This window comes from Bombus vosnesenskii, unplaced genomic scaffold (genome assembly GCF_011952255.1).
Source record: "Bombus vosnesenskii isolate JDL3184/JDL3185 unplaced genomic scaffold, Bvos_JDL3184-5_v1.1 scf7180000013295, whole genome shotgun sequence".
NCBI lineage: Eukaryota > Metazoa > Arthropoda > Insecta > Hymenoptera > Apidae > Bombus > Bombus vosnesenskii.
Genome location: NW_022882946.1, coordinates 4,585,692 through 4,599,555, shown reverse-complemented (window position 1 = coordinate 4,599,555; position 13,864 = coordinate 4,585,692). Strand labels below are relative to the sequence as shown.

At 43.0% G+C, this 13,864-nt stretch overlaps 1 protein-coding gene across 6 annotated transcripts in view; it reads left to right on the top strand.

The window, feature by feature from the left end:
• LOC117233232 (protein groucho) overlaps window positions 1-13,864 on the top strand; it is a 112,264-nt gene that overhangs the window by 29,296 nt on the left and 69,104 nt on the right. For 4 of the 6 annotated variants that reach the window (XM_033493358.1, XM_033493354.1, XM_033493356.1 and 1 more), the window contains exons 4-5: window positions 813-888; window positions 11,853-11,897. In XM_033493358.1, the coding sequence (XP_033349249.1) occupies window positions 813-888; window positions 11,853-11,897 (121 nt within the window). The remainder of the gene's footprint in view (window positions 1-812; window positions 889-11,852; window positions 11,898-13,864) is intronic. The other 2 variants (XM_033493355.1, XM_033493357.1) reach the window with 1 other exon arrangement.

Sequence of the window (13,864 nt, the reverse complement as noted above, 5' to 3'; positions counted from 1 at the left end):
GCGATTACTTACGTCATCTTGTGGCGAGAATTGTATAAAAAGCGAAGGTGATCAATTCTTTCCGAGAAGCTCGAAAAGTACCTACGTACACAGGCCATGAAAATTCGATCGCAGCGAATGATTAAGATCCACTTTTGATATTCGAATAACTCTAGTTATAAATAGTATCTCAATTTCGAGCTAATCAACGTGGACCTTATTTCAAAATTTAACTCATAATGGTTACCGCGTAAAATGTATTTCTTTAATAAAAATACGAGATACATCGCGTTGAAATTGCACGCGAGTGAAGTTAAAACGATTCCAAGAGCAACTTTATACCATACGTTCCGATCGATTTTCCTCGGCAAATAACGCGTAGAACGATCGGATATTTGCCAAAATGTCCCCGGCAGGTTCCTCTTCCTTTATTCATAGCTGGGCTTCTTTTTTTTAGATTTTCAGTGGTCGGGTCGCCCGCCGCAACCGCCAACACCGCCATAATCTCATTTCTTCTTATTCCTTCAGCTTTTTCGCCGGAGAACTCGATCTTACTTTCTAGAGACGCACCGCGTTCTCTTCCTCCTCGAATTCAAGATGCTGCAAATCCCAAAGGGAAAGGAAGCGGTCTTGCCCTATGCGCTTGCACGTATTTACACGTACACACACACAAGCACCCACACACGCACATTATACAATATATATGCATTCAGGCACACATGTACACACACGTACAAACACACGCATACAAAATGGTCCTGAACGAGTGCGCGCGATTTCTGCTTTAACGCATGTCTGACTAGCTCTGTCCTCAATCGCTTTTCACTTTTCAGACTGAAGATCGAATGCGAGAAACTGGCCAGCGAGAAGACCGAGATGCAGAGGCATTACGTTATGGTAAGGCACTTTGTAAGTTCGTCTTCATGTCTTTTTATCTTCGTATCGAGTACAGCTTATTCGCGGCAGTTGAAAACATCGCTTAGATGACACTCAGACGAACTCGAGCGGATTCGATGAATCGTCGCACTGTTATCGCGCGTGGTTACGCGTTTCTTCGGAGTACAACGTTTCGTGTGACGGAAGTTGCGAAAATTATCAAAATTCTAGGACGTAGAAGTTAGAAAGATCGAAGGCTCTGTCGATCGGAAGGGAAAGAAAGATATAGACTTTATATTCGAAAGCGCAAAAGTTACTACGAATGTTAGTCGACTGTGAATCCACAGCAGGTTTGGCAAAGTGATTTGATTCTGATCAACTTTCAGTTGGTTTTTCTTCGTCTGTTCAAGCGACTGAAAGCCGAGCTTCCTCCCTACCGCAGCAGCCTCTTCGATTATTAAGATTCCTACGACTGTCAAAGTCGTTGAAATTATCCAAGTTAATAAAATTGTCAGAACGTAAATCGAAGACGTGTTAACTTTTGCGAATGCAGAATTATTTCAACGTTATTGTGTTTCTATACGTAGAAATCGAAACAAGCATCGAATAAAAACGAAATATTACAATTACACATCACGGTAGTGCGATACATCCTCCGATAGTGTACATCTGTTGTTGTTATCTTAGTTATAATACACAGACTGGAATCGTCGAAAGTCTTGTGCCGGTGCACGTGCTTCTATTGTTGAAATTATCGATAGAGAGGGTAATCGTAGCCACGGAATCGGGTTTTATAAGCAACGAGGTTACAGGGCCATTATTGAACTCGGTAATCTTTGTCGCAACCCTCCCCGACACGGGGCAATGGAGAAAAACGATCGATATTGTTCTCGCTTCATATTGCCGGCTCTTCGATTCAGTTCCCATCAGCACGAAGGCAATTAGCTCAACCAACCGTACTAATCGTATCGTCATCGGTAAGGAGCTTAACTTGGACTTACCTATATTAAAGTGCGGCATTAACGTGGACCAAAGTATTTGCCACGGGAGTCCATTTCATTTCTCGCTTCTTTATTAAATATTTATTATCGAACAGTTCAGGAATTCGTTGTTCTTTCGTACCTCTGACCAATCGATGCGACAGGATCAAAGGAGAAGTGGTGCGAGTAACAAAGTCCTTGAAAAATGAGGGAATCGCGAGCAAAGTTAAACTTCGATGGAAAGATCTAACAAAGGGAAGCTTAGAAATTCGTAGTACAATTTTTGAAATAAATTTCTCACTGTTACATCGATGATTCTCGTTTTCCGTGTTTACATCCTTTTTTTTTTTTTTTGAAAAAAGTACTCTTGCGTGATTTTTCCCTCGTATCGAAAGTCGCTCAGGGGAATTTCTAATTTCTCATAGGTCACGTTTTCATGGGCCACATGTTGGATAGAAAGCGATATTTTGTCCATCAAAGAAATAGTTTATTATAATATTAGGAATACTCGATATAATCTTCAATAGCTGAAATAAATTTCCATTTCGGGTTTGTTTCTTTAAAAACATGGAAACGTACGAAGATATGAATTTGTGTAAACATTCGTGTATTAATTATTATAACCCAGTACTGTATCGGAACAACTTAGAGAAAAAGAAAGAAAAGAAAGAATGGACGAGCCGAAAGATTCGATCGTTTGAAATTTTCAAACACGTTGAACATCTTTATTTATTTTATTTTACCGTTTAGTCAGCAATTTGCTCTTGTGATCCGCGCTTTTACCTCGTAATTACGATTGTACCAGGCAAAATATTTGCCTATATCTTTATTTACGTTGCACGCTAAGCCGGCAGTTCCTTTGGAAAGTAATTTTCGCGTGTTTTGGTAGCTCGTGGGACGCGCAGAGGGAAGAGGAGGTTTTCGTGTAAGGGGCAGGTGACTAGGCGGGCGAAAGAAAAAGAAATCGGGTCGTCTGCTTTATTCGCGTGTATAAATTCACCGATATTTGAGAACGTGCTTTTACGCTGGCTGTTATGCTGTTCTGTAAACTGCTCCCTCCCTTTTGGTATACGAAAACGTATACGTTCCCCAGCGGAGTAGGGTCAACAGCCCTGCTACGATCCTCGGTCCTGGATTTATTTTCACCTCTGCCCTTCTCTTTTTTCCAAAAAAAAAAAAAAAAAAAAAAAGAAGAGAGAGAAAAAGAAAAAATTCACCAATGGGGAAGCCCTCTATTATTTTAAACGCGTCTGCGAAACACCGTCTGCGAGCGTTATCTCGCAACGCGATCGTTTGCCGAGTCCCTTCGTTTCTCCTCTTCTCACCTGTATTATTTCGATATATCGCAATAACACGTTCATTTTGTCTCCGAGAGAAACATAGACAAGATGAGGCGAAAAAAGAGAGACAGGAAAGAGAGGAGAGAAAGAAAAGAGAGTGGAAAAAATGACGCCGGATGAGCGTGTGCGGCATGCAATGATCGATCCGAAAGCACGGAGCAGTTAGGCGACACGACTTCCATCGCAATCCCTCATCCCCGGGTCGCGAGATCGTACGCCGATGTTAACTGTACGTTTGATCGTAATTGTCGCGAACTGTACCATCTCTGTAAACTGCTACACCGATGTGACACCGTGCAAGCAACCAAGCAGCAAGCTGGGCCGAGTGGTTGGGGCTTGGGTTGAGGGGGAGGGGGTGTCAGTGGGAGTGGATAAGGGGGGGGGGGTTGGAGGTGACAGAGGGGTTGATGGGGGTTGAGAGTTGAGCCGGTAATCGATATCTCCAAAGTAAACGAAGAGAGGAAGCGAGAGAGAGAGACGAAGAGCCGAGTGACAGGGTGAAAGAGAGAAAGATAGGGGAGGGTTGGCGGGAAGAGTAGAAAGGGAGAGGACGCGACAGAGAGAAGGACAGAGTCGGAAGGCAACAGAGGAAGGGGATGGGGCGTAGGGTGGCAAAGGGAAAAGGGGAAGGGAAAGAGACGGGGGGAATTAGAGACGGAGAGAGAAATTGATGTCGAGGGTTTGTCAACTACCGACAAGTATTATATACGTACAGCCTGACGAGAAGGAGTATTGGTGTAACGTATGTACAGACTGCGAACGTGTCTCTGATATTCTAATTCCACCCCTGTGTATTCCAACCAGCCACCTTTCCATCCCTCCTACAATTCATCCTCCGCGATTTTCATTAGGGTAACGTGCCGCGTAAATCCGAGCGCCGCGGCCGCTTCAACTTTTTCTCCCTCCCTCTTTCTCTTTTTCTCTTTCTCACGCTATCTGTTTTCCTCTTTCTCTTTCGCTCCTTGTCGTTCATCTTCTTCTCGGAATTTCTCTTCCTGTTTCTCTTCTTTTCGCTACGCCACCCCATACATTCCGTGCTCCCGTCCTTTTCAGAACTTTAGCGCACGGATCATCGCCTCGCGACATGTCCTTATCCGATGCATTCTTCTCCAATAGACGCGACTCGTTACGTTTGCGGAATTTTTTTTTTTTGTTAAATCGCATCAGCTCTGAATCGATGCACGAATCGTCGTAGTTCGTGCAGTATATCAAACACTTTAATCGATGACTATGTCTAATATATGGTTATATGCCTATGATCGATACTATCTGCCAGTGTATGTGTATCGTCGAAAGAGAATAATTTTGTTGTACGTTTCATTAACTGCGAAAACGGAAGAACCACTCGATTATCTCCCTCGGGAAAGGTTTCCGGTAGCTCCTTTTCTTTCTTTTTCCTTTTTTTTTTTTTTGCATCATCAGAAACGATCCTGTGTGTCCATTCGAAGGTATCGCGAAGAATCCATTTAGTTTTATCGTGCAATAACCTTTCCGCCGCGCGCGTTGTTCCATTTTTATCGCGAAACGATGGAGTACCGTTAAATTAATTCCCTGAAAAGTATCTGGCAGAGAAAGCGGGGTCGTGCGCGCTCGGATTTATTTCCTCGTTCCTCTTCATTTTATTTGACACTTTAGAAAAAGTTGTTAAATCGATAAGAAATTAATTCGATTTTTATTATGAAAGCGGAACGATTCGCACCGATGAAACGCGCGCGGGACCGACAGTTCGAGGGAAGAGGGACGGCCGGTAAAGACGTGAAAAATATTCTTATGAAAGCAGGTTGCCGTCGGTGCGCGGCACGTTTTTCACCCTTTAAAAACGCAGACTTCCCGATTACCCGCGTTTTCCCTCTCTTTTTCTCGCTCCTCTGCTACTTCCTTTTTTTTTCCCCCACGCCGTTTCTCCTGCGCGCCCTCTCTTTATCTCTATTTCGTTTTTCCGCAGCGTAACAAATTAAACATAACCCACATCCTCCGGGCACGTTTCTTGATTACTTCTTGTTTTTCCCGTTTGCGTTCACCGTCTGCTTCTTTTTACAGATTTTATTTCCGCCTTTGAAGTTTCTACCGTGCAATTTAGTGTTTTTGTTTTTCCACCCTCCCCTTTTCACCGACGTTTACGAAGTTTCATAACGGTGCACCGACGTCCGTGGGGTTAACTGTTTTCACGAATTTACCGACCCTTCCTTTTCCCCACCACGATGCTTCTCACCCGGGTCTCTCTCTCTCTCTCTCTCTCTTTCTCTCTCTCTTCCTTTTTTTGTTTTTTCCACCAAAACCCTTCCCACCCTTTTCCCTTCTTTTTTCCTTCTACTTTCTTCTTTCCTTTTTTCTTTTTTTCTTCCTTTTTTCTTCCTTTCTTTGTGGCAACCGTGTCTTTCGCTATTCAATTTTCTTAACGCTGCCAACGTCGTAACCGTTCTTTCCTGCGAACTTTGTGACTTCTCCCTTTACGTAGCTATCGATCTCACTTACGTCGACGCGCATCCCTTTCCGTCGCTTTACGATCCCGTCGCCCTGCGAAGAGGACAAGAATTAACCGCAAGAGCAAATAAATTTTTTCCTTCGCTCGTCTCTTCTCATCTCCTGTCCTTCTGTTCCACCCCCGCCTCGTCATATTCAACCCTCCCTTTTTTGTCATCTGACAAAGATAACGACCCGTATCTCGGATTATCGCCGCGATTCTCGCATCGTCGCGGTCGAGTTTGGCTGATTAATTATCCATTAATTGTACGGAAGCGCGAGGCGCGAGCACTCGCGGAAAACATTCGGGAAAGGATGAAAAGGAGAAACAAAGGTAAAACGGGGAGCGACGAGGTGGAAGGAAAGTGCGCGCTGAGTGGTTACGTGGAGTTGAAAAAGAGAGGAAATGGGAAGAGACGGAGAATATATATGGTAGACAGAAAGATATAGACGAGAGTGTAGGGGATGCTGGAAAAGAGAGTAGGCGGTTCAATCACCCTAGCAAAGGCTCGCTACTAAAAGATCCATATCGAATAACCGGAGGGGGTGAAATTATCGGTACAACCCCTATTATTGGGTTCCGAACCACGTGAAAATAGAAAAGGAAAGGTTGCCAGATGAGATCGATACGACCCCTCCTCCCCATACCTCTGTCGACCACCGACAGTTTCTCTTCATCCGATTATCGACTTGGCCCGGCGAACTCTTTTCTTCGTGTTTCGGACTTTCCAACGAACCCAATATACGTTCCGCGATGCGGCCAAGAAGCATTTTATTACGTCACGAATCGAATTAATTCCCGTCCAGGATGTCGATAACGCGCAATTTAGGATGGCTTTCCTCTCTCTCTCACTCTCTCACTCTCTCACTCTCACTCTCTCTCTCATCGATAATCGCTTCGAAGGATACGATTTTCTGTCTTTTATATTCTATACGATCGACCGATCTATTCCGTGTTATATACAGGGTGTTTCGAAATGGTTGGCTGACGGTTTGCGTACGAGTTCTGTGCGTCGTGATAAGCGAGTTAAGTTTCGGACGAACGTATGTTTTATAACAAATCTTCATTGAACTATACAAGGGACGTATAAGCAGAGTATGCTCGCCCGTACACTCAACTAACTGTATCGCGGAATGTCTTACGTCTGTTTCTCGTCTCATAATGCGAAATTTCAAAATGTATCTCGCGTAATTGGACGCGATGTAAATGTAGAGTGGTTTTGAAATTTTGATCACGTGGAATAAATAAAATATATTTGCATATTTATCGAACGTTGCTTTCGTTGTGATACGTATAATAATATCTTTTTGATGTAACAGTTGAACAAACATAGCGGTAATATGTTTCGCGATAAGTGTAAGTTGCTTTATAAAATGGACATTTTTAATCGGTACGATATCGATCCGGACCGATTAACTCGGTCGAGAAACGATTTGTTAATTCCTATTTGAACGTTCTATCGCGAACGAACGTGGAATAAGTTATATTTAATCTGGCGCCGTTTTTTTCCACGGTGTTCTTCCGTTTCTACCGTCACATAATACGCCGGCAGGTTAATTGATTGCGTTCATTTAAAATTCATCTGCCTTCCGGCGGATGATCAGTCTCGTTAATAATTAATCGCCAAGAAGTCATTTAGTCTATTTTGCAATTTCTTCGCGCACGTGTTTGTGTTACGATATTTGCGTCCTGTCGCTGATGTCGCGATTGTGTCAGCTTTATCACAAATTAATTTCCATACTCGCTAATGATAAAATGCGGAGAATGAATAACGTTAACCTTAAACTGCTATAATACAGGCTGATAATCAAGAAGAAGGAAAGTATCAATTACCAAACAGCTCGGCTAGGAATCGTTGCTGCATTAAAAGACAGCTAGCGACCAATGTAATACTCGGTTAGAAAGAATGGAAAATAAGGATCAATGAAAGTTTCACATCTTTTTTTACCCATAACCACGTGTTTGCACGGTAGTGTGATATTCTACGTATATTATATCTAGCATCTTGAAATTTGCGTTTTAGGCGTGTTTCCCCGCTATAGTCTTACGTTCTTCTAATAATCGTTGGGTCATAAGAAACCAGGGACCCGACACATTCTCACAAATCATAAATATTTCAAGTAACTTGTAATCGACGATCAAACGCATTTTTGTCGTTTCTGTCGCTCCTGTCGTTTATTACGCGATATATTTAACTTTTTACTTAATGCTTCCGCCCCTACGTTCAACAACGACCAATACGTAATGCGATTGTTACGCTCGCAACATAGATCCAATATCGAAACGGATCACGTGTCGCGTTCCACTTAGCTATCGCTTGTATAATAATCGTAACCGTTCGCATATTGTCGATCTACTTAGATAATGGACGACGAGAGGGCGGCATCCAGCTCACCGACAAAACTGATATTACGATAAAGCGGGTTGCAGAGGAAGGCAAGGTCTCTGTGAAAACACGCGTTAGAAGTCGTACTTGGAGACCGACCGATTTCTCTTACCGTTACTTCTGCCATCGTCATCGTGCTCTTTCATCGTGATTATCGGCTGCATTATTAAGTCGGTGTATTTCCGTGGTCGATGTTATCGATCTCCCTGGAGTATTATCTCTCGACCTACGTGTATGCTTTCTCTCGACGGCCAAAGCCAACCCCCTTACCCCCTGAAGCCATTCGTCCTGGAACGAGGGGCTAAAGGCGGACACGCAGCGCTAAGCGACAGTCACTAACCGATTTACGATCGCGCAAGCGCGCTCACCAATCGTATGATACGATGCACTTTAGCGGAACACCGACCGGATCGAACCCCCGTCCAGCCTTTGGACGTGACCCTTGCTTTCTCTTCGTGCTTACCAGCTTACCTCTGTTCCAACCTACCTAGGGATTATCGCTTTTGACTTGTGCCTCCTTCCCGTAATGTTTATAAAAGACATGGTTCGTTCGATACCGTTTGTTATATTCCACACTTCGATACGATCTAGATTTTTATGCGAGACGATCGCGCAGGCGAGATTATTCGTTCTTTCGTTTAGAAATTTTGCTTCAAAGCTCGCTTCGTTCGCGTGAATGTTTTCCCACAAAGGAATACGTTTGAATAATTTGTATTGAGAATATTTTACCGAACTTCGGTAGAAGGAACCGAAGAAACGCGAGGAAGAAAGGGGGATAGAAGATAGGAAGAAAAGAATGCGCGGAAGAAGAAAGGAGGGAAGAAACGCAGGACAGAAATAAACAAAAAATCAGAAGAAAGAACGTAAAGAAGTGTAAAGTGTAAGGAAAGCGGAGACAGAGAAACCCGTTAGGTATTTAGGAATTTTTTTTAAGTATTTTTGAGCACATACTCGTTTCTGTATAAAGCGCTCAGCTTCTTGAAACGGCATCTTTGAAAGTTTGCAAGTAGCATCGGGAAACGTTCGATGATAATCTATACAAGTATTTCGCAAAACACGTGGCCGTAAATTAATTACGTAACAGGTATAAATCGAAGAATTTGCATATCTGTGTAGTTCGCTCCGTTTCTGTCGATCCTCGTTCCATGCGCCTCCTACTCAAACATTTTTACGAGCGTGCTACATATAACGCGTCACGGAATCATCGTGTCAGTGCTGTAATGCGTCCCAGAGCGGGTGGCTGGTACTCGAGTGACTTCAGCTACTAACCAATTTACGATCAGGCGGCCGTACCCACGAATTGTATGTAGTTAACCCAATTGAAGACGTTCGAGTTGCGAGAGAATCTTGTCGCGAGTTTACTCGTCTCGTGAAAAATCTCTTCTCGCTTCTGCTGCTGTTTATACTTGGAAATTAACGGGGCTCGCTTAACGTTCAACGAACGATCTCGACGGCGTTGGTTTCACGCGACAAATAAAAGCAAGTTTTTCGTAGACACCGACGATGAAACCTTAGCTCGATCGATCGTGTCGCGGCAGAGAAACACAGGATAATTTATTCGGTCGTTGGCGTCGTCGATAATCAATTTTAGCCCTCAACCGGTGGGGTGAAATACTTGTTACATAACTAGCCGGCTGAAGTTAATTCTCCCTCCATTACAAAGCACGGTGGAATATGCCCGATTTATCTGATTAAATACGCAACTGCCGCTTGACGCGGATTAAGTTGTTATAGAAGCATCGACTGTAAAATCCGATGTGGAAAGTATTTGGCAAATGGTGGATTAATTTTATTGCTTTCGTTCGTGTATTACGTGGGCGATATACGATCGTTAACGTTGCGTTATTTCAAACGGACACAATTCGAAGAACCGCGGATAAGATAATACGCGAAATTTTGCAACGATGATAATGTAACCTCTGTCGTTAAGACGGATAAGATTTTATATTGGGGCGAGTTGAAAAATAGTTTTAGTATTTACGAGGTATAATTAATAATTAGGATTACGAGGCATAATTTAGAATCTAGAGATTATTAATAAACGATAAACGATAAAGATTCAATACAGCGGATATCCAATAATAATTTTTTAATCGTAAAAAAGTAAGGGTGGCTGATTCTAAACGAACGTTGGAAAGAAGTGGACTTGTATGAAATTTTAACTTTGGAAAAAGGTAGAACCGTTGACCCAGGTAAAGTTGATCGCAATATAACTTCGGTCTACGCTTTGCGCTTAATTAATTCCTACTTAAAAATTCAAATGACGTAATATCTTGTCGATACTTGAAAATCTCACTACTCTTATCGATGCAACGATCGCGTTACGGTTCACCGTGTATATTCAGGTCATTGTCAATACAACGATCATATAATCGAAAATCGGTAAAACTCGCTCGATGACGTTTCGCTATCGATCGTATAGCACCACGGAACAGCAAGTGTTCGCATAAACATCTGTAAAATTTCTTTCGAATGGTTGTTAGCTTTCGTCGCTCGATTCGTTCTCTGAATATTCAAAATGACAGAATACTCTTCGGATAATCCTTGTACGTTCCCAAGAACTCAGTTTCTACGTAGAAAGGATCATGACCGAAAAAGAAAAAATATTTTGGAACAAAAATCTCCTCGTCAGTTTCCATACCAACCTACCAACGAGGGATTAACATTCCAAATTCTACCGCTAAAGTGGTTTTTCTTTTTCGTTTCGACGTTAGGTCAGTTTGAACCTTGGGCAATGCTCGACCGAGGCAGCATGCGAGTCTCGCGCCTTCAAGGGACAAAAGTGGTCGGTTGATCCGACTCGTTCGCGAGAGAACGTTGTAATGATCCTTTCTTTTGTACGCTAGCTCCGTAACAGCGAAGAAAGGAGTGAAAGGGAACAGGAAAGGAAACAGTGGTACGGTGGTTCTCGTTTCGTCGAGATTTACGAGAAGCCTGTTGTATTTATTAAAAGTTTTGTACCAACCGGGTTCCCTGCTTCTCGTGAAAACTCTAGAGCGTCTGAAACGATATTGTGAAGAAACAGAAGTTAAGTATCGCTAATGAAAGAAAGGACAGGGAGCCGGTTGGAACTCCGATCTCGCCAACGTTTCGCTCATTCTCGTAACCAGGGCCATCGAACGTTGACAGGATTCATTGTTAATCTATCGTACAACATGATCGGTGCAAAAGATCGTCGTAGTTAACTCTTGCTTCGGCTCATTTTCGATCGATTCGTATTTTTCTATCTTTAGAAAAGTTTTTAGATTTCGAACAGATTATTTTTACTTGCTGTTGAATTTCTTAAAATAGCGATTGTAGACTTTTTGTCTTTGGTTAAAACTGGATCGAGATTCAGACGTATTAACGTTCGAAAATCGTAGTAGGATTAAACTTCTTCTAACGATGAAATGATATTTTCTGTTTGAATTAGAATTTTGAGATAATGGCTGTTTCAGATCGTCGTTGTTACTTATTTTAAGTGAAACAGACAACGATAACAGGCGCTTGAGAAACAGTAAACCGTAATTCTACATATCCATGCATGTAAAATATGTTTTTTTGCAATTTCAGTTGTAAACCTTCCTTTCTCAGAAAGAGCAATACAGCAACCGTTGTATTAAAATTCGACGATCTGTCTCGATTGTATCAACCTCTACTTTTATGTGTTCACACGCTATGAAAATAACATATCGTGAAAAAGTGAGACTATCGAATCAGAATGTCGCGATTTCTCGGCCCAAAACGATCAACCAACAATCTCACGAATATTACCACGTAGCTTGATCACGACGCACGAACGTGTATAAAAAGCGATAATAAAATATCTCTGCTTCTTTCTGTTACAGTACTACGAAATGTCTTACGGCCTAAACGTGGAGATGCACAAGCAGGTAAGCGAGAATTCCGTCGAAACAATTTCTTTCGGCGCTTTATCATTCATATTCACGCAGCTGAGAGGAAGAGCTCTTTATCTCTGGCGTAAGGTAGCCGAAAACGTATACGGTGAAGTTACCAAACCATCCCCTTTTCCACGAAGTTTCCCGAACGAGAGACGTTAAGCCGGAGCGGCAGCCGCTTAAAGAACGTCGGCCTGATTTCTATCGCGCTACCGCGCCAGCGAGGGTAGGAGTTTAAGGATCAAAAGATTTCTCGTTAATTAAGTTCGGAATATGCCGGCCGATCCTGATGGTGTCTAGCGGCCGCCCCGTAGTCACGGATCACAAAAACGAAAAGGGGGTGACGACGCATCTGGTCCGGGAAATCGTGTAATTTTGGCTAATTAGGGGAAACAGTGGGCCACATCCCCCTTCTGTCAGCAATTTTCTTAAAAGCGACCACGACCCCTCGTTGCACGCGAGCTACCTAGATCTCTCTCTCTCTCTCTTTTCCTCTCTATCTCTTCCTCTCTCCCTCTACATTGTGAAACAGAGGATGGGGAAGAGAGTCCTAAACTCCCAAACAACCCTCCCTGACACGACGAGCTGATATTCATTAGCATTAGCGGCCGATCATTTCTCACCCTTGTACCCAGGGGCGTTGCTTAATGGGGTGCAAGCCTGGGGACAGGGTAGGGATAGGGCCGTCGCGTCGTCGAATAGGCCGGTCCACCATTAAATCGGCGCGAAATTGCGTCCGGTGGCTCAAGTGGCAAACTAGTTAGCTCAGGATGCTTTATAGCCGCGTTGTTATTGCCGTGTACGATTTGCGCTTCGAATTGATACGTAACCGTTAAAACGTGTACCGGTTAATCGACTCGTTAGGCGATCAACGATTGTGTTTAACCTTGCGATGGCTGGATGTACGGGCGCAGGATATCGTTACGTCATATTGGTCCGCGTTACATTGGAAAAGTTCACGCGTATCCTCCGTGGAAATACAATTTTATCGATGTAATTGGAACACGGAACAAGTTGCGATTCGCAACTTTCCATGTTAGGCAATTTACCAGCAAGCATAAATAAGCTTCTGATAGATTGGCTGGTATAGATTATCGACACATACGTTGCGCCGAGGCGATTATTCCATTATCTCGATATACCTCTTCCGAAAGAAATTACCACCATAAGCTTATTTATCATAACGAGACGACAGAAACGCATAAATTTCATGATAAATTTAAGCAAACGATTCTTATGCCTGATCGGTTTTTCTGTGCACCAAGCTGAACAACGTGGACTCCGAACGGCTAATATATTCATAGAAGGTTTGTACAAGTGTTGGAATTCTTTCACGAGCCGCTGTGCGCGTTATTGCGCGGCTGAACGACGTTAACGCGATAAAAATCGCGCGATCGAAAAAAATAACGTGCTTCAACGAAGGCCTCCGTTTGTTTCAAGCTTCGTTCGAACGCCTGGAAACGATATACTATTTTGTGTCGGGGCAAATGAGAATAAGTGGTTACTCGATACGCTCGTATAATTGCTAATGAACTCATAGGAGGGCAATAAAAGTAAGAGTAGGAAACGGAAAATCGCCGGTCGCCACGAAATCAATCCCCTTCGGGCGTATCGGCGCGCGACGACAAATTGCTGCGAACGCCGATGTAACACGGTTGGACCGGCTCTCCAGCCTTCTAACGTTAATTAAAGGAGAAATGAAAAGTTATTGGTTCTTGGCGATCGGTTAATTAGCCGTGATAACGGTTGCGCTAGCGTGATTATAGAAGATCGCCGATTTTTCCACCGAATTCACCTTTTCCCTTTCTCTCCTTCCTTTCCTCTTTCTGTTTTTATTTTTTTTTTATTAATCGCGAACGTTTAAGCAAACAGATAAACCCGTGGAATTTATCGAACGTGTCCGATCAGTTCATCGTTGTATCGTAAGGGTTCGTTTTTACAGTTATAGTATTTACACTATG